General features: G+C 31.8%; 2 protein-coding genes across 2 annotated transcripts; both read right to left on the reverse strand.

Moving 5' to 3' along the window:
• Positions 1–70: 70 nt before the first annotated feature.
• On the reverse strand, positions 71–14400 carry LOC106077303 (uncharacterized). The gene is made up of 19 exons (XM_013238074.2): positions 14390–14400; positions 11369–11544; positions 10618–10658; positions 10264–10380; positions 9814–9965; positions 9468–9627; positions 9096–9280; positions 8923–8989; positions 8294–8523; positions 7841–7973; positions 7069–7254; positions 6055–6237; positions 5594–5773; positions 4705–4876; positions 2964–3121; positions 2491–2590; positions 2046–2323; positions 575–746; positions 71–427 (listed from the first exon to the last, which is right to left on the reverse strand). The coding sequence occupies exons 1-18, from the start codon at positions 14398–14400 to the stop codon at positions 582–584; spliced, it is 2694 nt and encodes an 897-aa protein (XP_013093528.2). The 3' UTR covers positions 71–427; positions 575–581.
• A 3442-nt stretch (positions 14401–17842) lies between these two features.
• LOC106064670 (DNA replication licensing factor mcm2-like) lies at positions 17843–27760 on the reverse strand. The gene is made up of 19 exons (XM_056027457.1): positions 27621–27760; positions 26650–26840; positions 25468–25637; positions 25245–25336; positions 24961–25135; positions 24736–24845; positions 24515–24624; positions 24049–24256; positions 23721–23855; positions 22806–22997; positions 22597–22704; positions 22169–22405; positions 21887–22051; positions 21331–21405; positions 20976–21059; positions 20650–20802; positions 19554–19736; positions 19278–19433; positions 17843–18471 (listed from the first exon to the last, which is right to left on the reverse strand). The coding sequence occupies exons 1-19, from the start codon at positions 27624–27626 to the stop codon at positions 18361–18363; spliced, it is 2661 nt and encodes an 886-aa protein (XP_055883432.1). The 5' UTR covers positions 27627–27760; the 3' UTR covers positions 17843–18360.
• Positions 27761–27941: the final 181 nt, after the last annotated feature.

Below are 27941 nucleotides of genomic sequence, written 5' to 3' on the forward strand. Positions count from 1 at the left end.
AAATGTAGAAAAATCATCTTTAGCACATGCCTTGTTTTCAGGATATTACAGAACTAAACACATAGCTCAAAGAATTTAATAAATCATTCAATAAAATGTTTAACGATATTTAAAATTTTAATCAAATTATACAAATCTGAAGTCAAGCAACCATATAAACAATCCCAACTCACTAATACTAGAAGAAAGTAGAAAATAGGAAGCATAATGAGGGTTCTGATCTTATTCTTATATATATATTGTTTAATTATATCATAAGTGGGTGAGATAGTTTGAACCATGGCTAATGCCCAGGCATACATCTCATTTCTATAAGACATCCATAGTCACTTTGTATCTGAAGGAGGCCATAGGATATAGTTGCAAATAAGTAGCTCAGTAAGACTATATAGTCCCAGGTGGTTGAATAAAGATAATCCGATTCATTCTGTAGAGAGACAAAAAAAAGGTGTGAACAATGAGTGGTACAATATCTGAGAAGTTCTGTTCTTGTACTCTCTATTTCAACAATTTTTGAGCATATAGACTAAAAAAAAAAGTTAATGTTAGCATTGATTCATTGAAATGTACACACATTTTTGTTAGAGGAGTGTACAAAGTCTACTTGTGGATGCGACATTCCTGTTAGAACTGGTCTCTGTCTCGTGAACAGTTTGTACAGCTTTTATAATGGCCCTTGCTGCTGCGTACATGTCATTATTGTAAACAGCGGAAGCAGCTTCTTCTGTGATCTGTGCTACAGCAATCTTAGTGAATAGAGAAAATCAGATGGATTATAATTTTATTTTAACCTTACTATCCTTCCTCTGTCAAAATGTAACTATAACTATTTAGCACTTTATATAGACCCATAAGAGAGCAATAGGTTTAGTTTCTTTGAAATATGATGAACAGGTTCAGAAATGTTTCCAGATTGAAAGCACTGTAATTTGTGTAAATCAGATTTGTCACTTATTAAATATATTTAATTTATTTAAATTAAATATTTATAGTATAGGCTTTTTTAAAATATTGATCAATTTTTGTTAAACGTTGTTCAAATTTGTAGCAAGTTATTATCTATAAATTTTGAGATTTCCATGCTAAGCTGTGGCTGAGTGGTAAAGCGCTTGGTTAATTAACGGGGTGTCCTGTATTTAAATCCTGGTGAAGACACAGATTTTTTATTTCAGGATCTTTGGGCGACTCTAAGTCCTCCCAGCTCTAATGGGTACCTAATATTAGTCGGTGAAAAGTAAAGGCGGTTGGTCATTGTGCTGGCCATATGACACCCTCATTAACCGAGGGCAAAAGAAACAGATGACCTTAACATCATCTACCCTATAGATCGCAAGGTCTGAAATGGGGACATTACATAATAAGCTAAACAATGTCAAGGATGCTAAATTGAACTTGAAAGTTTAGAGCTTTAGAAATTTGATTCTGCAGTGCTAAAATAAAATAAACGTAATTTTCATCATATAACTTTTTAAAAAACAAAGCTTATCAACACTTCCTGTATTTTTTACACCGGATACACCAATGATCCTTAAGAAAAAAGATTAACCCCAACGATCCTTATGAAAAAAGATTAACCCCAATGATCCTTATGAAAAAAGATTAACCCCAATGATCCTTATGAAAAAAGATTAACCCCAATGATCCTTATGAAAAAAGATTAACCGCAATGATCCTTGTGAAAAAAGATTAACCGCAATGATCCTTGTGAAAAAAGATTAACCCCAATGATCCTTAAGAAAGTAACCTTTCTGTCCTCTAGGGTAAGTGAAGTGGTGGCCACTTCCACTAAAGTTTAGGACTTTTGCTGTCCAAGATCGATGCCAGGTTCATTTCTGAATTCTACTCTTTCAATTAAGTCTGCAGAATTATAAAGCATACTAAAGACTTTTTTTTTTGTGTGTAAAACTTAGACCAATAAAATAAATATTTTTTTTTACTTTAAGATACATAACTGATTGATTGCTTCTCAATCAATAGTGCAACATCTTATTAAATGATGTAAATAGGTAACTAAAATATTCTTGGAACTAATAATGTTGACCTACCTCTGCAGAAGTAGCTCTTTGTATACCTCCAGAACACAGACCATAAGTTGTGATGTACTTTGCTACTCCACTAGCCATTGCAGCGGATACAAATTTAGAGGCAACACTTGTGGCCTCTTTCAACCAATCATCTGAAGCAGACACTGATAACTCAAGGCATCCATCTGTTTGTGTGCATTCTGATTTTGTCATCTTCACAGAGGTCTGGGTTATTGTTTCTCTAGCTGTATTTCCTGGATTATTTTCTGGGTTGTAGGACTCTACTTTATGCTCACTTTCTATAAGTGATAATAACAAGTACAAAACAAAAATAGCTACGGGAATGGTCTATCTTTAAAGAAAACTAATTATATTGCAGAGCAATAAAACTCATTACTTTTGAAGATTAACATTTAGAGAGTTTTAGATGAGGAGCCCTACATTGTTTCTTAAAACAATTGCTGACCTTTGACCACTTCACTGTCCATATACTCTGCTAAAGTTAAATCACTAAAGGAATCAAATTTGACTTCTGCAAGATTTTGGCTCCATTTTACTTCAGCAATCTATATGAATAACAATTGAATCTGATTTAGTGACATACTGCATATGCAAATCTTATAGATTTAGTGGTACCTACATATACAAAAGATTTCTTTTAGACTTAGTGACATACCACAAATTCACAACATATTTCTATTAGATTTAGTGGTATCTACATATACATAAGGTATTTATTTTAGACTTGGTGATATACAAAAATTCACAACATATTTCTATTGGACTTAGCAATATACTGCTTATGCACAACATATTTCTATTAGATTTAGTGACATACACAACATATTTCGATTAGATATAGTGATATTTTGCATATGCGAACATATATCTAATAGTTCATACAAACAAAAATAAAAAGTGATTGGAGTCCTGTGTTACCTTTCTTCTTTGCTTATATTTCCTGCATGATACTTTAAAGCTTTGTCTATGTGATGTTGCTGGTAATTGTGGAGAAACAGTATTGAGAATTTCATCATATTTGTTCATCACGAATTGGTTCCATTCCTGAGGTGTCCAAACTTTCCTAGACTCTTCACCTAACAGAATTAAGGAAAAGAAACATTAAAATATCCCTTTCAGACCTTACAATTTGTAGGGCAGATGATGTGAATGCCTTCTGTTTCTGATGGTGTCATGTGGCCAGCACAACAACCAACCACCTTTACTTTTCCCCAACTAGCATCAGGTACTCATTAGAGTTGGGTGTACTTAAGAGGCTGCCTAAAGATCCCAAAATTAAAAATACCAATCTTCACCAGGATTTGAACCCAGGACCCTTCGATTCAAAAGCCAAGCACTTTACTTCTCAGCCACCACGCTTCCCTATTATCATAAACTTAATTAAAAATCAAATGATCAAAAAAAAGGCTTCAGAGACTTAAAACCAAAATGCACCACTTCCTCCCACAGTTTGACTACAAGGGTAGAATGTTTTTTTCCATTTCTTTGTGGCATCTTAGAACAAAGACAAAATTATAGGTTTTTTTTTTACTTCTGTAACTAGAATGAAACCTATGCTGTTTTCTTAAATCTTATTATGAGAAACTTTAAAATTAGCATATAATTAACATCTCATATCTCATAAGTTACAGACTTTCCTTTAAAAAAAAAAAATTAATATATTAATAATAATAATAATAATAATAATCTTTATTATCCGTAAGGAAATTTGTCTTACAATTTGTGCATTACACCAAACAAAAAACATTATAACTATAAGAAACCAAAGTGTACATTCACACCAGACTCACTCATAATTTACATGTGACAAAGTTTATACCAGATTGTTCTTATTTAATGATTTGATTGCCAGGGGAACAAAAGAGTGTTTGTGTCTGTTTGTCTTTGCTATCGGTGTCTTGTATCTCTTTTGTGATGGTAAAATCACAAAATCCTGACACAAAGGGTGATTCTTTATTTCGAGGATCTTGTTAGCTTTTTTATAGATGTTTGTCTCAAACAACTGCCCAAATGGGGTTTGTTTTTTGCCAATGATTTTGCCAGCAGCATTTAGGATTCTATTAAGTTTATTTTTATTTTTAATGCTCAGATTGCCATACCAGGCAGTGATATTGAAACTTAAAATATTGCAGATGTGAGCGTGATAAAACATAGCCAAGGCCTTTTCGCTAACATGAAACGAGGACAGTTTTCTTAGTAGTCATAATCTTTGCTGCCCTTTTTTGCTGATATAATCAGTATTTGCAGCAAAATTTAGTTAATTGTCTAGGATAGTACCAAGGTATTTAAAGGTTTGCACAATTTCAATAGTCTCTCCAGCTACAGAAACAATATCATTTTCCTTCTTGTCCCTACGAAAATCGATTATCATTTCTTTGGCGTTACACAAAATATTCTATGTTTATCAAACCATGCAATTAATGTTATTATGTTTTAAAAAAACAATTTTTTACTGGGTTAAGTAATCTTTCAAAACAATTTTTTTTTTAATTGTAATCAAACTGGCCCATTAAAACTGACATAAACTAAGACAAGACTTGTCTAAATTGTTGGAAATAAAAGATTAGAATGTAACACAAAATGCAATAGAATTGTACTAAGTAGAGTCTAATTGTTTACTTTTCAAACACAGTTTCAAGTGTCTGTATTTTGTACTTACAATTGAAAGGAAAAAGTAAATCCAGGTTGATGGTTCCTGTTCCACCTTCTGTAATGATAAAATGGTTGCCTGTTCTCTTAGCTACTAAAAGCTTGAAATAAGATATCACAGGTTCAGCAGGCATTGGTTCACTGACATTGTAAAACACATCGCCAAATAGAATTAGATTGACCTAAGGATGTAGATAAAACTAATTTGTTTGTAAAAAAAAAGTTTGTTTGTGAAATGTTTTATGTACTTAGAATGTTCCTTCAGAGTTGAAGAGAATCTACATCCTTGCCCAAACATTCCTTGGGACTACTGTGATGGCAACAGGCAGGGTATGAACCCGGGACCATCAAGATGACTGAATAACAGTCTAGTGCACATACTGCACAAACAGACAGCCATCATTTTTTTAAATTTAATGGCTAAAACAAGGTAAAATACTGAAACTTGAGTGTTTGTTTACCTGGGAAAAAAAGCTACTTATTGGGAAGAATTACTAAAAGGTAAAAAATTATGAAATGTTATAGATTCACTTAGCACCCATGTTTTTCCTTAGGCCTTTTTGCTTAATTTATCTAGTTAATTTATTTATCTGGCTAAGCATTTGCTTTAATCCCCCAAAAATTTGGTTTAGCTATAGGAGTGTTTACTACTTAAATGATATTCCCCTGCAGATGATTGTTTGCTTTGTTTGTTAAGTTTTGAGCGTTCCTTTAGATATAAAGATGATTATGTATAGCCCAAACCTCATGCAAGATGGCAGGAGATGGAAGCAGGCAAGGTTTGAACTCAGAACCATCATGATAGCAGTCAAAAGGTAGACCACACAACCTGGCAACTTTGTTTATAAAAAGGTAAAAAGAAAATTTCAGTCTAGCTATGAAACATTAAGCACGATTACCTTGTAAAGAAAACCTGGCAGAAAGTGGTTACAAAAATGTTCCACAGCTCTAATGACTGGGACTAAGTGAGCCCACAGTGACATGACCACCATCGATTCTTGACCAGGATCATCTCCACTGACCCTGCATGAGACTTCCAAACCATTGGATGACTGCTCCATACAAACTGTAGCTGAATTCTGAAAATAAAAAACACCATTTTATACTTCTCTTGAAATTTTAGGAAGGTTTCGGGGTATCCTTTAGAATTTTAAAATTTATTTAAAATAAGGCATGTCTTTATGGCCAAATATAAGAGAAGACACACAATTTTTCATAGTTATGAAGGATAAAAAGGGACATACAAACTTTCCCACAAATTTATGACATGTCAGGCAGTAAATTATATTGGAACTTTGTATCCAATCTTTAAAAGAAAAACTATTTAGACTTTGTGTCCACTCTGTAACAATCAACTCACATTTTTAAATTTCAGCAGCACTCCCTTATTCCATAAGTGAGAGAAAAGACAAATATGTTTAAATTCTCTTTGAATAACTCCAAACATTCTTTTGATGTTAGTGGTGCTGATATCTGTTATTCCAACCAGTTGCCATGTGACTTGTACATCTCCAGAAAATGGTTTGGGTGACCAGCTCAGCTTCTAAATATGAACAAATATTTGTATGCACATACATAATGCTGATTTGGCTACTTCTCAGAGAATAAAAAGAAAATATATATATATATATATATATATATATATATATATTTGTATTCATCAAGAATAAAGAAATCAGTTACTTTATTTGTGCTAAGACCAAATTAATTAAATTAATAATTGTGGTCTGGTAGATATATCAAGTTTTTAAAAAATCCATTGCTATAAGTTTTAGATCATTTAAATAAATTGTAGGGTTTGTTATTGTTATTAATTAATGTTTATTGTGCCAAATGTAATGCACATCATTCCTTGGGATCACACCAGCAAGGTTGAGAGTGATCATGACACATGGGCCACTCATGATTTTTTACCTATGGCCTAGGAATGAGCCCTGGAGAGGAAACTCTGGTTATGCAATGTTTATTAAAATAATAACTTTTAATAACAGAACTTTTTAAAAAATCTGCTCAATTGTTGATGTAGTCACTCTGGTTATTTGAAGAATTAGATTTTAATAGCCCTTAAAAAAGGTTCATGTATTTTTTAAAGATTCTCTTGTAAATAATGTTTCAACAAATTATTGAATGAAAAGAAGACATTAAGAATGTGAATATTTGTCCTGATAGCAAAGAATTTGTTTTTACTTTGCTCTGAACATTCTAGTGTATGCTTGTATTGTATTGTCAAATGTGACACCATTATTTTCAGATTGCAGTTAATGTTTAAAAGGTTTTTTTTAAGTAATCAAAAACAGTATGAATAATATTGAATATAAAAATTTCAAGATTAAAAACAAACAATGAATTCTAGGTTGGCCTATCTAAAAATTACTGGTTTAGTATCAGGCAACTGATCAGCAAAGATTAATGCATGGCATTCAACTGGTGAAAGTTGTGGAAATTCTGACATTGCTAAACCAGAACATTCTGTTGGCTCTGGCTTGGTTGATGTCAAGATACCCAGACCTTCTAAAACATCAAGACTGTATTGAATTTGTGTCTGACAAAGTTCATGCTCCTGAAAAAAAATAAAAAAATTGGGAGAACAAAAGAATGCTTGTATGCAGTAAAGCATTAAATAAAATATCTTTTAATGAATAAATATGCACAAATAAAATGGTGGCATCATTTATCCTCATTAATTCATTAGGAATGGGGACTTCTCTTACATTCCAATTGTTAAGTGTGAAGGTTTCAAGAGATGTGTAAACAAGATTTTTACTAAACAATAGTTTCAAGAAAAAAACAGTGAATTTCCATTAGAGCTAAAAATAGCCAAGAAAGTTAAAAATACTAGAGTTTGGGTTCCTTCCTGGCTGGAGACACTAATTTGGAGAGGGTATATTTACAGGGACGATAATAAATGGGGTCAAGCAAAATAGTTTTTAACTACTTTTACCTAACATTAGTCATATAAAAACAAAGTTCTAATATAAATCATTGTAATTTGTCATTTGTATTGTTAGTAAAATTGACAAGTCATAAATAATGATCTTTCAATAAGTTAGGGTATCTATATCTTTTTGTTCCAACAAAGTCTTAAAAAACATTTTTACAAAAAAAAAAATAATAATTTCTATTTTAGATCTATTCTTTCTTCCCACCTGCCATAAAATTGGGAACAATGCCTCTCTTATTACTCCTTTAGTTGGTATCAGGTTTAAGTTATTCGCTAATGTTATTGGATCAGGTGACTTAAAGCCTGAATCTTTGGGCCAAAATTTGGAAGCCTCTAAGCTGAAAGAAAGAAAAAAAAGATAAAATTACAATGAAACTATATAACTTTTTGTTTCATATCTCATTGAAAATGAAATGATGAAATTACTCATTTTAGGGTTAGGTTAAAAAGAAATCAATTAAGTATTAAATTTCTAAAATGAAATTGACTGAACATTTAAACACAAACACCAATAATTTTGGATGGCAAAAAAATTATAAAAAATATTTTTAAAAGACAAAAGAAGGCTATAACATTTTATTACACCCTACTGATAATGGGATATTATACAATTAAGTAAAATATTCAGTTATAGTTTGTTTTTTCATTCTGTATTTACCTAAATGTTTTTCTATCCCTTGATACAAAACAGTTGCATAGCATGCTAGCTAAGACCTGAGGATTTATGCAAATATATTTGTGAAAGCTGATAGGATTTGTAATAGGCTTTTCACTGAACAAAGAAAGGTGGTTGTTGCATCTGCCACACTGTGGACATTGATTGGGTTGAGTAAAACTAGAATTTTCAGAGTTCTTAAATGATGACAGATTAAAGACTTTAACTTTGCCCTGTAATAAATATAAAAAAAAAGAATTAAAATTAATAAAAATTACAAGTTTCAATTTTGTTTTTTGTTGTTTTATATATAAGAAGACCTCCTCAGCACTATAATCTTATCTTATAAATTTCAAACATTCTTTCCTAACATATGATTATTATGTCCCACACAGATTCACAGGCTAGTCTGGTTGTTTAAGTTAATTATAGATGTAACAAACTTATCACACTAAGAGGGAAATGTTTCCATGATTGCAGTTTGTGTAAAGTCATTTCTATTGGTTACAGTGCCAGAAGGAAACAAAAATGTAAAGGAAATAAAAGACCCCAATGCAGATAACTGTGAATTAATAGCATAAAGAAATCTTTTTTTCATATTCTCTAATGGTAATGTTAGTATAATGACTTACTGCATCTTCTAGTTGTTTGATAGCTTTATTCACCTGCTGATTTCTTGCATTTACATCTAGAAGTAAACTTGTACAGAAACAAAACATATTAATACAAATCTCCATCATAAAAAATACCAAATAGCATATGATTTCAACTATTTCAAATGCATGTAAAAAAAATGTCAACATACTCTGCATTCAACATCTGGTCAAACAGATGCCAAGGAATAAAAATATCTCCAGACTCTAGCAACTCTAGTAATGCTTTGTTGATATCATCCAACCCAGATTCCTTAGAAATATTTCCAAAAGTACATGAAGGAAAGTCGACACTTGATGCTAAAGATATTACTTTCTCTCTCAGTGTTGATATTCCCTAAAATAATTAACCAAATTATAGTAAGCGGTAATATATTTTCACTATATGTAATTGACATTTTATAAACTGGAAAATATTGATCTTCCGATATATCGCTAAAGGTAATATACTTTCTCTATTCACAAATAAAATAAAAGTTTAAGATCTAAAAATGGGCATTCCATTTGAGTTAAAATTAACTTACCAAACCATTTAAAAGATTGACTACTATAGGTGGTTTGTTCATCACAATAGTTCTCTTCATAGCTTGCCTCAATGTGGAAACATATGAACTCAAGGATGCTCTCCCTTCAAATTTCCTATTTTGATTTCTGCATTTTATTTTTGCTTCTTTGATTATACCTCTTAACAGAAAGGGGGTGGTGGGAGAGAAAGAAAAAATATCTGTATAAAAAAACTTCAATTAATTTTCCATTAACTAATAGTAGACTTTTTTTTGTAAGTAATCTATAAGCCTCTTTTGTTTAATTATAATATTTCTTCTGATTTAATGAAAAGTTAAAGTTAAGCTTAAATTTCTGATGACGTACTTGACTTCAGCTAAATTCTTTTTGAAAGACACTTTCCTCTGAAGAGACCAATCATGGATGCTGTTATTAGTAGCTTCCAATACTTTTGTCAATTCTTTGTTGTCTAATGGACACGTTTGATAGAGTGTGATAATGACAAAACTACCTGGAAACTGATAAGTAGATTTTTGAAATTCAGCAAGGCCCACAAACCTGATTTTATATATATTAATGAAACATTAAAAGTTGCAAAACTCTATAGCACCTGATTTAAAATACTTTGAACAAATTACTTTTTTTTTAATAGTGATTTTACTTTTTGATTTGATTTCAATCATATAGATCTAGTAATAAAACAAAATTTTCCTTTTAATTATATTAAGTAGTCAATTTTACAATCAGTTTAGATAATGGTTAGAGAACAGCTAGATGAAACAAAAACTCTTTCTAAAGTATATCTTATAAACGAACCCAGTTGTTAATTTGTGACCACTGAGTAGTCATCTCAATGCTGTCATGTTTATCAACTGGATGTAACAATAGAAACAGTCCTGGTGTCAGAGCTGAGAAAAGAACTTCTCTTTGAATCTGTTATAAAAAGACAAATTTAAATTTACTGTAATATATGATCTATATGTAATAAGTTTCATAGTTTAAGGAAAATAAAAAATCAAGTGATATCATCACATTTTTATTAATATAATTACTCATGGTAGCTAATTGTCTGGCTACAACTAAAGCAAATTTATGTAGCCAATACATTTGTCCTCATATTTTGAATGAATTCATGATTTAGATAACAAATGTAGATCTACGTGTACTTACTTCTCCGTCAGGTAGATCCCAGACTTCAATATGTAGGCCTGCTGTTAATGTAATTGAAATAATTTGTTTCTGTTAGATATATGCATTACGTATACATGATCTGGGTCCTATTATTTTGCGAATATTATACAATTTTTGATCATATTAACAATAATAAAAACTGACAGTAGAAATTTAAATTATATATTTTCATTATATATAAATAGATTCCTAAAAGCTACATGAATATATATATATATATATATATATATATATATATATATATATTCCTAATTAAGAATAGTAAACAACATAGTATCAAACATTTAAAAAATAATAATAAAGAATCAAAATGATTATTGCGATATACAAAGCTACAAACAAAGTCTTTTTATTAAACTTTTTTTTAAAGGGCAGTAATTTGTAAGTACATGTATCTCCCATGCGACAGTGTCTCTTTACAGAAAGCAAAATATAGATCTACAGCTCTAGGTCTCTTCTGAGTCAGCGAAACCACGTGAAATGTTTTAAATTTATATTACAGCTAATCTCTGATTGACTGAAGTTAAAAACATTTCTTTTAACCTTTTTCAAAAGATTTCCGCTTGTATACAATTAGGCATAAGGGCCTATATCTTAATATGGCAAAATTTATAAGTCACAGCTGGGGCTGCGTAGCCTGGGAAAACTGCACTCATCATTAATCTTCGGACTCGAAGACAAGCCTTATTATATCTAGCATTTTAGCGCAATGAGAATCATTAACACCTACCAAATTGTGTCACCCACTGGGCTACAGAGACATTCCCTGCTGAAGTGTTTGTTGCTGACGACACAGAAAAGGATGTTGGAGACGCTAACACGTTAACACTATCTTGGTTGCCTAGCAACGATTGAATTATAGCTGTCTTCTCGCTAACTTGGTTGCCAAGAACATAAAGTTTAACACTGAAAAAAAAAAGTCACAAAAAATTGTCCATTTTCTAATTATTTTTGGAAAGACAGTAGACCCTACCAAGTAGCCCTTATGCATTAATTGTGGCCTGCTTATCCCAACCATATTTAGAACAGCAAAAAAATCAGTTTTAAATCACGTATTTCTATTAAGGTGTATAAGTGACATGGAATCACGAATTAGCTATTATAGTAGGTAGAAATTTGCAAACACTACTGGATATAAATGAAGTTCCTAAAAAAAAAAGGATGCGCCCTGAAAGGTCGTCTGGTTGTCTCGGTGGTCCCGGGTTCGAATGCCCTCTCTGTAGTCCTGGGCTAGGAAGAAATTATCTTCAAATCTGTAGGAACAAGGAACGTCCAAAACAAGTAAAACAAATTGCTTCTTGACAAACAAAATTTGCTTCTTAGTGGCTTTTGTGTGTGTGTGTGTGTTTTTACATGAAAAAACATGAAAAATATATAAAAAAAAAAAAGAAGCTTATACTACGTGTAATTGTATCAATTAGTCATGTTATGATTTATAATAGATATAGACTAATAATAATAAATCTGTGTGATTAGAAATATTTTTACCAATTTTTTTGTTTGTTTGTTTAGCGCAGTCTCTTGCTTTTAGCTATGATCTTGTCTGGACCAGTTGGAAAAGGAAAGGGGGAAGAAAGAAGATGGTTCAAGCCTCCTAAGCCAATACACTAACCACTGAGCTAGCAAAGTGCTCATGAATATAGAAGGTTTAATTGCAATCTATTGTTAGTTTCAAACTTTTAAGCGACGACCGAATTCTCTACACAAAGTATAAAGGGGACTAAGCCAATTTATACCTCAACATCTGTCAAGTACAATTTCCCTTGTATTAAAATTAACAAAATAATTAATTAGGCCTACCAATAATTAATTGGAGGCGCGGTGGCTGAGCGGTAAAGTGCTTGGTTTCCGAACTGGGGACCGGGGTTCGAATCCTGGTGAAGAGGATATGGATTTTTAATTTTGAGATCTTCGGGATCTTTGGTCATTATTGTGCTGGCCACTTGACACCCTTGTTAACCGTAGGCCACAGAAACAGATGACCTTTACATCATCTGCTCTATTGACCACAAGGTCTGAAAGGGGAACTTTACTTTACTTACCAATAATTAATTAAATAATTGATTAATTTTTAAACTGATTCTTGTTTTTTCAGGTACAAGAAAAAATGTGCATCACGATTTGAGATAGGGGTGGGAGAAATAACGTGTACAAAAATTGTACCAGACAGACAGACTGAGTTGATATACTTTGTAAAAAAAAAAAAAAAAAGTGCCAATTCTGGGAGATCTTTTTTGCACCATATTTTCTATATCACTTTGCTGAATTATTTCTGGCCAAAAAAAAGTAGGATAATTATAAAAATACCGATAGACAATTGATGAGCAAACTCCACTCCGCGGACCTTCGGCCAACTGGAAGGTTTTATCTGGCCCGTCACATGTTGTTTTTTTAAATTCAATCACAATGTAAAAATTTAAGTTCTTAATATAAGCGAAAATATTGAAGTAATTTTGGGAATTTTTTTTTTCTGTTGCGCCATGTTGCGTCTCCCGATTTAAAATTCGCAAAAGCGCAGTGACAAAAATTCGTTAACGTTTAATGAAATTCAAACAAGCGAGTGAAGCGACTGTTAAAACTGTGTTTGTTATTTGTAATTTCACTGCGCATTCTAGTAAACAATTCAACTGTAAAATGTCGAATAAAAAAATGTAAAGTTCATTCCGAAAGTTTTCTTCTTAAAGACAAACCACAGATGTTTTTTTTTTAAATGATGAAAGTTTATTCCATTAAGGACTATAATATATTGAGATATTTAACATCTAAACACGAGTTTGTGAATAGAAAATTGAGATAGTGTTTTTCTACCATGCGATATATTTAAACATTTTACATGGTTATCGCATTTTTTCACGGATCTTCTGTCACATCAAATAAATTAAATGTTAGGATACATATACAAAAATATAATTAATGACGATATTTTTTCTATTTCTAAATCAGCGATTTTGAATAGATATGAATATTTTAGGAATGTCCCTCTATTGTAGCTTGAATTAATGGAATTTCAAACTTAATAATTATCACAGACAATTAGCCTATTTATAAATGTTTCAAAATTCCTAATTCAAGTTCTGCAGGGGCTCGTCAAAAAACAGTTTTCCAGAGAATGTGTGCCACGTTTTTCATCTTTATATATTTGAGTCTACTTTATTTCAGTTATGAAGTTTTACAAAAGTGGTGTCAGAAATAGGCAAGAGGATGAAAACCTTAGTTCAGTCTTTCAAATAACTATGTCCCAACTTGAACCAAATTATGACGAACTATTATCAAAATCTTTCTCGTTTGCATAGTGGTAAAGTGCTTGGCGTCCGAACCTGTGGTCCCGGGTTCAAATCTCGGTGAAGACTGAGAATTTGAAATTCTGGTCCACTCAACTCTAATGGGTACATGTCTTTAGTTGAAAAGTAAAGGCGGTTGGTCGTTATACTGGCCACATGTCACCCAGCTCGTTAACTGTTGGCCAAAGAACAGATGACCTTATCACCTGCCCTATAGGTCGCAACTAGGTCTGAAAGAGGAACTTTACTTTATTATCAAAACAATTGAAGTTCATAGCTCTATATTGTTTAATTTTTGATATTATTAAATCTAATACTACATTTTAAAATTTATATAAGTAAAAAATATTATGACACGCCACAGTGTTTATAAGTTTTTGACTAGCTTCGAAAAATATTTAGGCCTATTACAAACAATTGCTAAAGTAAGTAAACTTTTAAAAATTAAAAGTAGGTTATATTTTACTTACCGTTTGTCCATCTTGTTTTTTTTTTATTTTTTTTTTATTTTGTGTTTTTTTTTTTTTTAGATCTACTAGATTTTAAAAAGCCAAGCCATCCTTCTTAGCTATTCTTAGATAGCTCTGTGTGAAGGGGAGAGAACCAATGAAATGAAAACATCGTCCTTCTTGTTTCTCGGTCCGTTCAACTTTTAAGGATTTTTTGATAACACAAAACTGTTTACTTGGTTTGGCAGTTCTTATCAAGGGCGATAACTTGTTAGCTCTCCATCAGGCTCATTTGATGTCAGGAACTAGTGGAAACTTTTATGGAACATTCTATGATTTATTTATGGATATTGTTTAAAGAAAGCGGATTGGCTTCAGCTTGTCTCGAAATACATCGGTCTTTAATACTCAGATTTAAAAAATGCTTTAAAAAAAAACAAAAAAGGCTTGATGTATTGAGTGTAATTGTATCAATCAATGATCGACCTAGAATCCTAGAGATATAATTCCGTACTATGGGAACACGGAAGACACATGGTTATACTTTAGCTTTCTCAATGCGCTATGGTCCTCTCACTTGTCTGGAACAGTTGTTAAAAGGGCTGGGGGGAAGAAGGGCTATCTTGGTGAATGTTTACATTATCGTTCCTTTTTTTTTTTCAATACATAAAAAATGTTCACTCAAGGCTCGAGTCCTCAATGAGACTAATTCAAATTATACCACCACATCTGTCAAGTACGATTTCTTTCCGTTGTTCAAGATACCGAACGAAATAATTAATTACCAATTGTTTTAATGCTTTAAATGCACGTAATATGTCTACTACGCTAGAGGGATGAAACACTGCACAATGACATTTGTATAAAAACTTTGTATCTCTTTTTAAAAGCATTCATAAACTGTCTTTCTAAATTGTTCATACCACGCCTGCTTCCACGCCCCGTCTTCCCGCGGGAGTTTTGGTTTAGGAAGCAGATTATCTTCCACTCTGAAGGAAAGTCCGAAACATGTAAAACAAAGAATAGACATTCTATCGATGCACGAAACAAAAATTAAAAACGTTTAATTAACTAAAAACAATAAAAACTTCCATTAAATATTTTGCATTTACTCTGGCACCATTTTGCGTTCACTGGCAATGTGGCAGAAAGGAAAGTAGCTCGTTGTTGAAGGCCTCTGAAAGAGACAAGAGAACTCTAACGAAGGTCGCGGGACACACATTTCAGACCCAAAGAAGGGCGCTTGCCGAAGACAAGCGCAGACAACGATAAGAGTAGATGACCTACATATTACGGCTTTGTCTGCATTAGATGTTTACGTGAAATACTTTTATCTTCAGAATCGGAGAAAATGCATTATTTATAGTCCTTTATAATCGATTAACATTTCGCTTATTTAAGAGTACTTTCTTTTTATCTATGATTTTTTTTTCATTGGACTATATGATGAAAAGTGATTGTGTCGCTCAAAAAGGTATACAATCGATTTCTGATATTCGATCCCGCAATAATCTGTGATCAATGGAACCATGTGACATTGCTACGTGTTTTCTCTGAAAGCATCAAGAAATGTTGATGCCAGTGATTGTTTTGGAAACATGTGTAATCGAGTATGCGAAGCCAATCAATAAAAGTCTATTTATATATTAGTGCGTGAGACCAATAACGGGACAGGCCTTTAAAACAGACCGATGCACAGCGATTTAAATTAACATACGCGAAGAAACACTTTTAAAAGTAGTTAAATTTTCATTTCAAAAATTGCCCCCCCGCCATATGTTATTGGTCATTTTTTAAAAAAATCAAATGTCCATACTTCATAATAGAAATAAGGAGTGGAATACCGTACCGGTATCTAGTTTCTTGTAGGCCTACTCTAACCCACGGGGATTCCCCATGTATTCCCCTGTGTTGCTCTGCCATACTCAAGCATGCTCAGGACCTTAAATTTTCTAGTGAGCTGGCAGTCGAGATAAATCTTTTATTTAGTATGTAAAGTCACAGTGTGTTTGCTTTATAATTTGATTGTTGACATTTTTTTTTTCAGTGTTATGATTTCAAAAATTCCTTGTTGTATGGTTGATACAGGTATTACATGCAATCATTTGTCTGCGATCATATTTTAATTTAAAAAAAAATCTAATATACAAAGCACAATGTAAGGAGTATGTATGTAAGTCCCGAATAGAAATCAGTAAAATGTTTGACTAATCTTGATAAAATTTGGCTTGAATGTTTCAAGATCACGGCGGAGACCGTAGTGTATGTTTAATGTTTCTCTTACATCAAGGAACCTAACAATTTCTTCATTGAGATCCCATATTCTTCTAATGGTAGGCCAGCGGATACTACTTTGTTACCGAATGTTTTGTTTCCAAATCTTCAAGTACTTTTCGGAACTACCAGATAAATCGAGGCCCTAGGCGAAGTGAATTTGATGTCCCTAAATAAAATAGAAAAAAACTAAAAGTATGCCATTGATTAAAAACCTAGTGTACTTCAACAATAACATTGAGGGCAAGTTTCGCTATTTCTTCTCATTTATATCATTAAAATACTGTGCACAGTGCATGCCCCCAACAATCGTAAGCCCTAGGCAGCTGCACAGTTTGCCTATGCCTAAGGCGGCCCTATATCTAACATAAAATCATTGGAGAAGATTGCAAATGTAAATATGTTAGGTAGTCAATGCAGCTTTGTGTAAACTTTCCCGTTGAGTACCGTATATGGTTGGGATATTGTTCTCTACTTTTTTTCTCTGTCAGATCACGGGCTCCATCGGTTGTTACCCTTGTCATTATGTATAAGCCAACGCAACACTTTCATCACAGTTCTTCAAGCCTTGAATAAATACTGGTCTGAGTTTGTGGCAATCATTGCCAATACGAATAATCTTCGCTAACTTTAAACTTATTAGAATGACGTTTAGAGACAATGTTTCTTTAGCCTCTTCATTATAAGTGATAAGAATAGAAATTTTAAATAATTTCTATAAGTATTTACTTTTAATTAATATATATGTGTAATGTTACTAGTTAAATGTGTTTTTGTTACCATACAGAAATAACACTTGGTTTCTACAGATGATTTTATGGCATGTGAAAAACTGTACAACCTAAGATAGCATGGAGCAGTACTTCTGTATTGTGAGAGCTGTTTAAATTACTCAACTTCTTTTGTAAATAATTGTGGGGACTACATTTAGAGGCTTGGTCTTGTTTAGATTATTTTAAGTATGATTAGAAACAGGATTACAATGACAATTGGGCCCCATGATGACCTGCTACCTACTGTATATATATATATATATATTAAAAAAAAAGAAGCAATAAACTAAATCTTTATGGCCATATCACAAATTCAAATCAGAAATAAAGTTATGAATAACTTGCAATTCCTTTCCTTTAAAATGTTAAACGTAACTAATAAATTCCATAGTGAGATAAACACATTGTAATTTAACAAAACAACATATTTAACATAGTTTTTCTTTAATAATAACAGGAATCATAAGGTCAAGTCAAAACATTAATATGCATCATATTAAAATACCACAAGATGAAATTTAAAAAAAATGAAAATATTTTTTTCTATTAAGGGAAATTAATGTGGTCAATGTCCTTAACTAAAGAAACAAAATATTACCCATAGATCAATTGTGCAGGAAGTAAATCAATAGAGACATGTTCTTTATTGTTATACATACAAAGCTATCTTAAAAGAATGAGTTCAATTATTTACAAATATCAACAATGCTACTGTGAAATTAAATTAAATTTGTAATTTTATTAATCCAATTTCCACATTCCAAATCTGTTATTTACACATTTGTTTGGGATGACTTATTGATATTAACGATATCAAAGTTCAGTGTGGGGAGGAATTATTATTAAAAGAAATATTGACTTCCAATTGAGTCAAACTGCTGGCAATGTTTTTAAGTCTCTTTTTCACTCTATATACAACAAGTGGAGATTGAACTCTTATTTTATTTATATGACATGAATAATCACTTTTCTCTTGGTGTCATGGGTAAAATGATTGGCTTCAAAGATTTCACTTTGATAGAAGGAGGTCAGGTTGTGGATGTTGATTTGACGTGCCTAGAGAAAAAAAAAAAAGTAACCAAATAAGAATCTACATTATGTTTGTTAATAGCCCTATATAAATTAAATTATTATGCGGAAGTATAAAATAAAGATAGTTTTGCTCTTCTAATTTTCAATAGAGCAAAAATGTCACAAGAGGCAAATTATATTATATGAGTTACTCCATTTTTCTGTTTAAAAAAAAATGTATTACCAATACTCTTTATATCACTTTTTTATGCACAACCGCTAATGTTTACAATCCATGACTTAGTTAAATTAAACTAATTTAAAAAATCTTAAGACCTTTAAATTCAGTACTCACAAATAAACTCTGCACTCTATCCAGAAGAAATTAATTGTAGATAAAATAAATGAGAAATGGACGAGCTCCCATCCAAATCACAAGAAAGATGACGCTTACTATAAGCTATCCCGACAAGACCAAAGTCTAATATTTCGACTCAGGACCAGACACAACAGAATGCGACAACACATGTACCGGAAGCTCAAAATTGGAACCAGTGAAATCTGCCCATGTGGAGTATCACCAGAAAATGCCGACCACGTCCTCCAAAACTGCTCTCTTTACCAAGTGGCCCGTATAAGACATAGGCCCCAAATCACCCCAATAGAAAGAAAACTATATGGAGATCTCCCTGATTTGGAAACCACTGCGCAGTTCATCTCATGTATTGGTCTAGTCATATGAACACTCCAACATAACAATGAGAACAATGAAGAAGAAGAAGTAATAATTGCAGGTAAGATGAAATATTTACCAATATTGAGTTAAAATGTACATTTATTTTGAAACTTACTTTATCTGCTAAATCTTTTTCTGAAATTTCAACTTGCTCCATGTCTGTACCGTAACGATTTCGATGGAAAGCAATCTGGTCTTGAGCAAGTTGTTTCAAGATGAACAGTAACAATTCATTATTGTCTTTGCGGAATGATAAATAGCGAGCAAAAGTCTGGGGAAAGAAAGAAATTGAATACATTTTATGTTACATGATTACTATTATAATTTATATCCAGACTAAAAGAGAACAATGAGTGAATGTAAATAGAGACTGATCTGGCCAAACTTTTACCTTTCTCATTGTTCGCATGACGCTGAATTTTTGTGTGCTTATAAAACTTTCCAGCATGACACGGATGGCCATGTTGACATCGTCTTCATTGACATAATCTCTTAAGTGAATTCTTGCATGAGCTTCACTCATTCTAATCATTGACTCAATGTGACGAACTGTGATTGGTATGCTTCCAGTGGCCTAAGATAATATGAGAAAGTAAAATACTTAACCCTTTCACAACTACAGTCATCAATTTTGAGTTGTTTCGTTTACATGTGCACTGCTAGTTTTTAAATAACTATTCATGCCTTTACCAACTGTGACCTAGAAGAGCAATAGTTAAGCTATTTTTAGATGTTTATTTGGCATAAGTAACACGTTGGAATCGATTTTTTTTTTATTTGAAAATTATATTTTTTTTACTAGCCTACAAAATGGATCATATTTAGCTAATATTTGAGCTTTAATTGAATATGATTTTAATGGGACTATTTATCTTTCAGCTGTAGAATAAGGAAACATTGGTTGGCAGTATAAAGTACATTAAAATTGAATAAACTCCATTTTACACTAAACTTTTAAGTTCTTGCAAGACACTTAAATTGTCCATAATCCACACACTACATGAGACAGAGGAGTGATATATTTTAATGCATGTATCTTTAGTTGAGCACAGTGCTTATTAGCCACACACAACAATGAAACAAAAGTGTGAACAACTAAGAAGTTAACCTCAGGCCATTGCTGAACCAATGGGCACACCTGCTTATCAACCAACATTCTTCCAGTTATGACCTAAAAATAATTTTAACAATTGTTCTTACTATGCTACATGTAAATGTTTAATCTTGTAAGCTTATAGAATGTGAACATCTGAAGCTAGAGAAAATATCTTTTAACCCCGCAGTCACAAATTTGAGGTGGTTTACAATGTAATCTCAAGATTTTAAGCTAGAAATATGTTCTTAGATTAGAATAACAGTAATACTTTTGATAAACTTAAGTTGAAAAATTAAATTAAATTACTCTAAATTTCTTGAAAACCAGTTAAGAAAAGATGTTTCATCAAATCTTTTGCTAATTTACACATTTTAAGGTTTCATAAACTTACCATAGACTCTCTCCTAAGCTCTGAATACATTTTGGCAATTTTGTCTTGATCCATTTGATGAAGTTTTGGTCGCACTTTTTCTTTAGCATATGTTATGTATTTACGTAATAACTCTTGTGGCACAGGCTCTATCTTAGAGTCACCCAGTTGTCTCTAAAAAAAAGTTAGTTTTTATTTAGAATATAACAAAAAGACATAAACTTAGATTTTCAGTGTACATAATATGTATCAACATTTTACTGTGCAATATTTTTTTTGTTTCCTTCAAAAATTATATCAAATAATATATATAAATATTTAAAAACAAACTATATTATATAGCCCACCTGTGGAAGTTCTTCCTGATCCTCAGTAGCATGTGGATGATGTTTAATGTGGCTGCCTACAACAAATCTTGCTAAACGTTCATCCTAAAAAAGTCATTTCATGAAACTTAATTGAGTCAAAAACAATAATCCTTATATACATAACATCAGCTATTAACCCATTGCATAATCAATTTTTATTATTTTAAAAAAGCTTCTAATCTAGAGATAATAAGCCTCCTCCCTGTCTTTACATTTATTTTGGTCGCAGGCAATAATTAGCAATAAACTTTGTATGTATACTTGAAAAGTAAACAATTTTCAAAATAAAAGTTAATAGATATAAATTATTTTCAACAGTCTCTTTGAAACTAACCTGTACAGAATCCACAGTATCCCTGACTACACAGAGAACATCAAAACGAGAAAGAATTGGTTCTGTTAAATTAACCTGAGAGAAAATTTTTTTGATGTTTCAGTTTAATATTTAATTTTAACTTAAATACACACACTTTAAAATAAACTTATATATATATCTTAAGTTTTTGAAATGAGAAAACTTCAATGTTTATAAGAAGCACTTTTTAGTCAGCAGATCAAATTAAGGTAAGCAAGTTTATGTTTAGTCTTGATAAAAAGTACTAATAAAATTTAAGTTTAATAAGTCCTTCTGGCATTGGTTGGCAAAGGATATTTTAAAGTTATTTAGCTAGCTTGTTTTCAGAACTTGCATCCAAGTTCATCACACATGAAATTTTCTTCTTCAAGAAGGCAGGAGTAACATAATAGTAAACTATGGCTTCAATATTTATTTACGCTTATCTTTAGAGTTATCTATTAGTTCACAGTAACTTGCTAGGAAATACACTTTTGTAACACTCTGTAAGGCAAGAAAGTCTATAAAATAAAAAAAATGAGAGAAAAATACAAACATTTTCAGAAAATGTCAATGAAGGATCATAACGTCCACCAATGGGGTTAGCTGCAGCTATAATTGTACAACGGGCTTGTAGTGAAGTAACAATACCAGCTTTTGAGATTGAGATACTTTGTTGCTCCATGGCTTCATGAATACTTGTACGATCAGCATCATTCATCTATCAATAGATATAGCGGCTGATAAATTAACTTATTTTTTTTTTAAGGATGTTGAGGTCAAGTCTACTAGTTTATGAGTGAATACAAAACTTATTATTTAATGTATAAACTATTACCTTGTCAAACTCATCAATTAGACAAACTCCTTTGTCAGCCAATACTAAAGCACCAGCCTCTAATGTCCACTCTTTTGAGACTGGGTTTCTCTGAACATATGCTGTCAAACCAACAGCCGATGCACCTTGACCGGTGGCAAAGACAACTCGTGGAGCAGTTTTTTCAAGATACTTGAGAAATTGTGATTTTGCAGTGCCAGGGTCTCCACAAATTAAAACATTTATGTCACCTCTAACCTATGAACAAAAAGTATTAAGAAAAAAAAAAGTTATAAAATTGAGGTAGAAAATTACATTAAAAATAGTTACTAAGGCCTCCAACAATTTAATTAGAAAAACAATAATAATAATAAGAAATAATCAACAAAGTAGATTAAATAAACAGAAGCTTATATAATTAATAAAATGAGCTTAAAAAAAGATCTTACTTTATGTTTTTGACCAGGATTTTTAGCTTCTCCACCAAAAATAGCCAATCCAAGGGCTCTCTTTATGTCTTCATGACCATAAATCGAGGGAGCCATACTGGCAAAAATCTGAATAGAAAGCGTGAGTAAAGAACAAAATGATGTTATCTATTATTTTTTTTTTAGATAAAGTTTTCTCTGTTAATTTGATTTAGTTAGCGTAATTATACCCTTTCTGCAATTCTTTCATCTTTAGAAAGTGCAACAATGGCTTTTATGTCCTCATCTGTCAGAGAAGCCACAGCTGTCTTGTCATCTTTTTTAGTTATGTAATTTGCCTGAATGACTGTTGCAAACACAGGGAAACCATTGGCAGTATTTAAGGAGCCATCATAGTTATTGTGATAGATGCCTGTCAATTCCTAATTTTGAACAAAGAGAAAGTTACAAAGGTTACACGAAGCAGTGAATGACAATGAAAAAAAAAATTATATCACTGAATATTTTTTTTAATAACACAAAAAGACAAGACTTAAATACTGAATATTACATGATTTCTAATTTCTTTAGTAAAATTACCAAATACAGAAGTGGAGAAAACCTTTAAATTACTTATTATTTTTTTTTTTAAAGTTTGAGAATAAAATAATGTAATGAATTCTTATCCAGGCTCTCTGAAAGCACAGCACCCAACACTACAAGCTCAAATCTTGAACTTGCAACAAATTACAGCCAATGTTGTACAATTGGCAACATGTAGAACTGACTGAACAAAAGTTCTACAATGGATATCTGTACCACTGTATAAACTCTGTATCGCTGTAACAAAATTTACTGGCTTCTCATTCTGGTGATCAGCTCTGTCTTGTTGTGAAAAGAGACCATTCTGACACCTTTGCTTTTTAAACATGGTCCCTAAAGGCCTTCTTGAAACCCATTGGAACATCGCTTGACCCTTCTGTGACTGGCACGAGTAGTATTCACAAAACATCTTTCCAGAAACGTTGCCACTCGTCACGATTGAACACGTCTAAAGGTGGCCTAGGCAATTTGTGTTAGCTGCGCCACCACTGGATCTATAACAATATAAAAAACTTGACACATTGTTCTAATATTAAAATTAAAGTATTCTGGCTGTTACTTACAATTTCATCTCCTGGTTTGCAAGAATCAACTAAATCATCCAACAATATTGCATCTTTAGACCTGGGCAGACGACCAGCAGGTACTTTACCAGGGCTCTCTTGGATAGTTATCCTTTGGTAATTTTTGTATATTGTCTATAATTTAGTGGAAAAAAAAGACACTATGGCTCAATCAGACCTTTTAATATGTACAATACTTTTTTAAGCAGTGTAGAAATATATTTATAATATAATATATATATACATAATATACATTGTTTATCTTTATTAAATTGCTATAAAAGATTAGCTTTATCATAATAATTAAAAGCTGATTAAATTCTAGTACCTGTTCCATGTTTATTTCAAATGGTCCTTGTGACTGACACTCTGGGCAAGAGCCTGGTTTAATCTCTGTATTCTGGGTCTGATAAAATGGTCCTAATATAAAGCTACATTTGTTACAATCAAAGCGGATGACACTGAGCTGTGGTAAAACACCAGTAACGCTTGTGACAACACCATTTGTTCGGATCATCTGATTCAGATGCAGTTGCCTGGGTGGGGGAAAAACAATAATTTAAATATTTTCCCTGAAAAGTATAAGACTATATATAGCTTAAATCGTGTTAAGGATAAAAATAAATTTAAATTTTATATTTAATTGGTCTACATGAGCAGTTTGTAAACTAAGCAACAAAAGTTAAATAAACTATAGCTTGTGACATCTAGAAGGTGATTAAGATGGAAGAAAATTATTTTGCTGTTTAATTGGTGTTAACATAATCTATTTTTAAATTAATAACTCGTTTTACCTTAGGGAACGAATTTCTTCAATCAAAGGTAGATTTGAGATTCTAACATGGATTGATTTGGCAATTCTTTCATAGTTGGGATACATACTAAAAACTACTTCTTTAGCTGCCTGGGAAAAACAAAACAAACAAATTCTGTATGTATATTGTTTTTTAAATGTTTAACAACAAAACATTTCATTAAAAAAAAATGTGCACCTAAATAGAAACTTAAGTCCTACCTCGTCTAAATTGATTAACATTTCAGCTGGTGCTTCAGGTAAAAAATAAGCCAAGACTTGCTCCATGGACGCAAACATGTTGTAATCTATTATCAGACTTTCCTTGTTACCTAAGAAAAAAAAATATTTTTTTTCCAAAACTAAAATGCTAACCCTGAATAGTAAAAACAAAAAAGGATAAAAAGAACAAATAATCTAGATCAAAATGTACAGATAGTTTTTTACCTTCAACCATTTGTCTGATTTTTTCTCTATAAACATTGTGCCCCTTGTCATCAACAAATGTACGCAAAAAATTCTTGAAACGATGTTTGATTTCTGTCTTGGGTCCAAGCATAGTAACCCACTCTCTAACAGAGTGGCCTTTCATATCCTCTAAATTCTCTATGCTTTCAATCATCTAGGAGAAGCAAACACAAAACATTATAGGTCTAGAATTAACTGAAGAAACAGAAAACACAAAAGCTCTATTGAGTCAAAAGTCGAATATTAAATAATAACAATTATACCTCTTCTTCATCTTCCGCAACACCTCCTTCAGCAGCGCGCTCTGCTAAGCGACGTTTTCTAGCTGGTCTTCCATCATCATCATCAGAATCATCTGTAATTTAAAAGCAGAGATGATTAGTATCAGACTAAAAAGAAATTCTTAAGAATCACAAATTGCAATAGTAAGTAAAGAGAAGAAGCTCTCATACAAAAAGAATTTTATACAATAAGATAAAGAATTACCATAGATCAATCCTCTTCTCATACGTCCTGCACGTACACCTTCTTCCCTCTCTCTGTCTCGTATTTCTCTTTCAGCCTCTCTTCGCTGTGTTTCCGACATATCTGAATATTCTGATGTATCAAGTCCAACATCCTCATAAGTATCCAAGGCAGGAATAGCCTGATAATCTCTGATAAGAGTCAATGAAAACAGATATAATATATTAATTAATACTGTCTTAAGAGTAAAATTTAAATGAATTTTAAAGTTTGACCTAATATAATTATAAAACCTTACAATACTCAATACACATTTTCTAATTCTCAGTAAAGCTATCACTATTTTTTAAAATAAACATCTGAGCTTTTAAACTATAGAGGCAGAAATAGTATAATACTTGTAGTAAGCTTAATAAAAATATTTTTTTTCTCTTCCATGTTCCTATTTTACAATAAAAAAAAAAGTTTGCATATTTTCCTGGCCATTTAAATTAATAACAGGTCAAAGTAAGAATTTATTATCTAATAACTTCATCATTCAGTGTTGTGTGCAGCGTTGTGTTTTGTTTATTGGGCACTCATTCAAGTGCTGCAGCCTCTGTTTTTTTCCCTTGTTGGTATGCATGTTGCCACTTAAGTTTTAGGTGTTGATGCATCACTATATCTTGGTTCTATTCTATGTTACAAGGTGTAAAGGTTAGGCATTGGGCAGTGTTTTGAGCCAGACATTGGGCAGTGAGTGTGCCAGACCTTGGCTAGAGTCTAGCCACATTCCATTCATGTGTCAGAGATGTAGCTAGATGCTCCTTGGGCTTGTGGCCGTTTCTAAGTGTGTGTGAGGTATGTAATTTTTTATTATTTATTATGCTATACACCTTATAACTTGATATTGTAACATAATGTATCATAATATTCATTATCCATGCACATTTAACATAATTTATCATAATATTCATTATCCATGCACATTTTGATTTATTATTAAATGTTCATTCAAGCAACATGCGCTGGCCATTTATTGAAATTTTAGGTTATTAAATGTTATTTTAAAATTTGCAGTCATTTACTAATGCATGAGTCTGCTATGGTGGGGAACCTGGTTAATTTAAGTCATCCTCTAGCTAAACCCATCTTAACAAAGAGTAGGAAACATTAGTAACCTACTTAGTTGATTAGAAAACAAGTTGTATTGACTGTGTGTACCTTTCAATATCATCTCCAAACAGATTTTCACCTTCTTCCTCCTCTTCTTGATCAGCATCATCATCACCTAACAGTTCAGACTCATCTTCAAAAGGTGGTAGATCTCTGTTAGGACTAGAAGTCAGTGGGTCTCTAGCTCTTCCTGGGCTGCTGGCGGTGGAAAAGGGATCAGCATCTGATGATGATTCATCCTGTTTAACAAAATAATAATATATTCACTGACATAAAGGAATGTCAAATTCAAATAGTCATGTATAGACTAGTATAGAGTCAATATAGACATAAATAATAGTATAGAGTATAGACTATAGACCTAGTAGTATAGTTCATTAGTTGATCATGTCAGGACTCAAGCCACAGTGACAGTCATTACTCATTTAACTCATTACTAAAACAGTCCAAGTCAACTACTGACTACTGTACACAAGTCCATTGCCCTTCCACAGTTCCAGACCCATCTCTAGACTAAACTCTAAAAAATCATTATGATCTACTATATTTTACTATATACTACTACTATACTGTAACTATACTATAACTATACTATAGATCAGTAACTTAACTAGAATCTAGGTCTAGATCTATCTACTAGTACTATCTTAGTAGTATCTACTAACTAAAGTAAATCTAGATAGATCTAGTGATTCTAGTCTACACACTACAAAACAATTTTGAAACTACAAGACAAGGACAAGAATTAAGAATCGAAAAGAGATAGACTATCTCTACTCTATTTAACCCCTATTAACTCTATTATTTATTATTATTATGATCTAGATACTAGTACTACTAGACCTATGCCTATAGTTACTAGTATCTATACTAGATCTACTTACTACACTAGTCTAGATAGAGTGTATAGAGTCTAGACTTAGACAATTGACAATATATACTATATAGATCTAGATCAGGTCTAAATCTAGAATATATCTAAAATCTGGGTAAAACGTTAAATACTTAGAACTACTCACAGCCATTATTTAAAGATAAATTAGATATAAGTCTAAGTAAAGTAAACAATTGTTTATTCAATAAATAATAACAATGCAAAAAGCAGCAAGGGTGAATAATTTTTCGCGGGAAACATCGGGTGCATGTCAAAGGTCAGGTTACTTGTAAAATAGTTCCTTCAAATTTATATAAACATTTTTTAATAATCTTTTTCAATAATTCTTTTAATTGATTTTATAATACAATGAATGCCAATTCATCAAAATAGCTAATCGCTTTTAAGTATTATTGACTACAAAAAAGTGTATAAATATATTTGTCCTATGACCTGTATCAAGAGA

Source organism: Biomphalaria glabrata, chromosome 4 (genome assembly GCF_947242115.1).
Source record: "Biomphalaria glabrata chromosome 4, xgBioGlab47.1, whole genome shotgun sequence".
NCBI lineage: Eukaryota > Metazoa > Mollusca > Gastropoda > Planorbidae > Biomphalaria > Biomphalaria glabrata.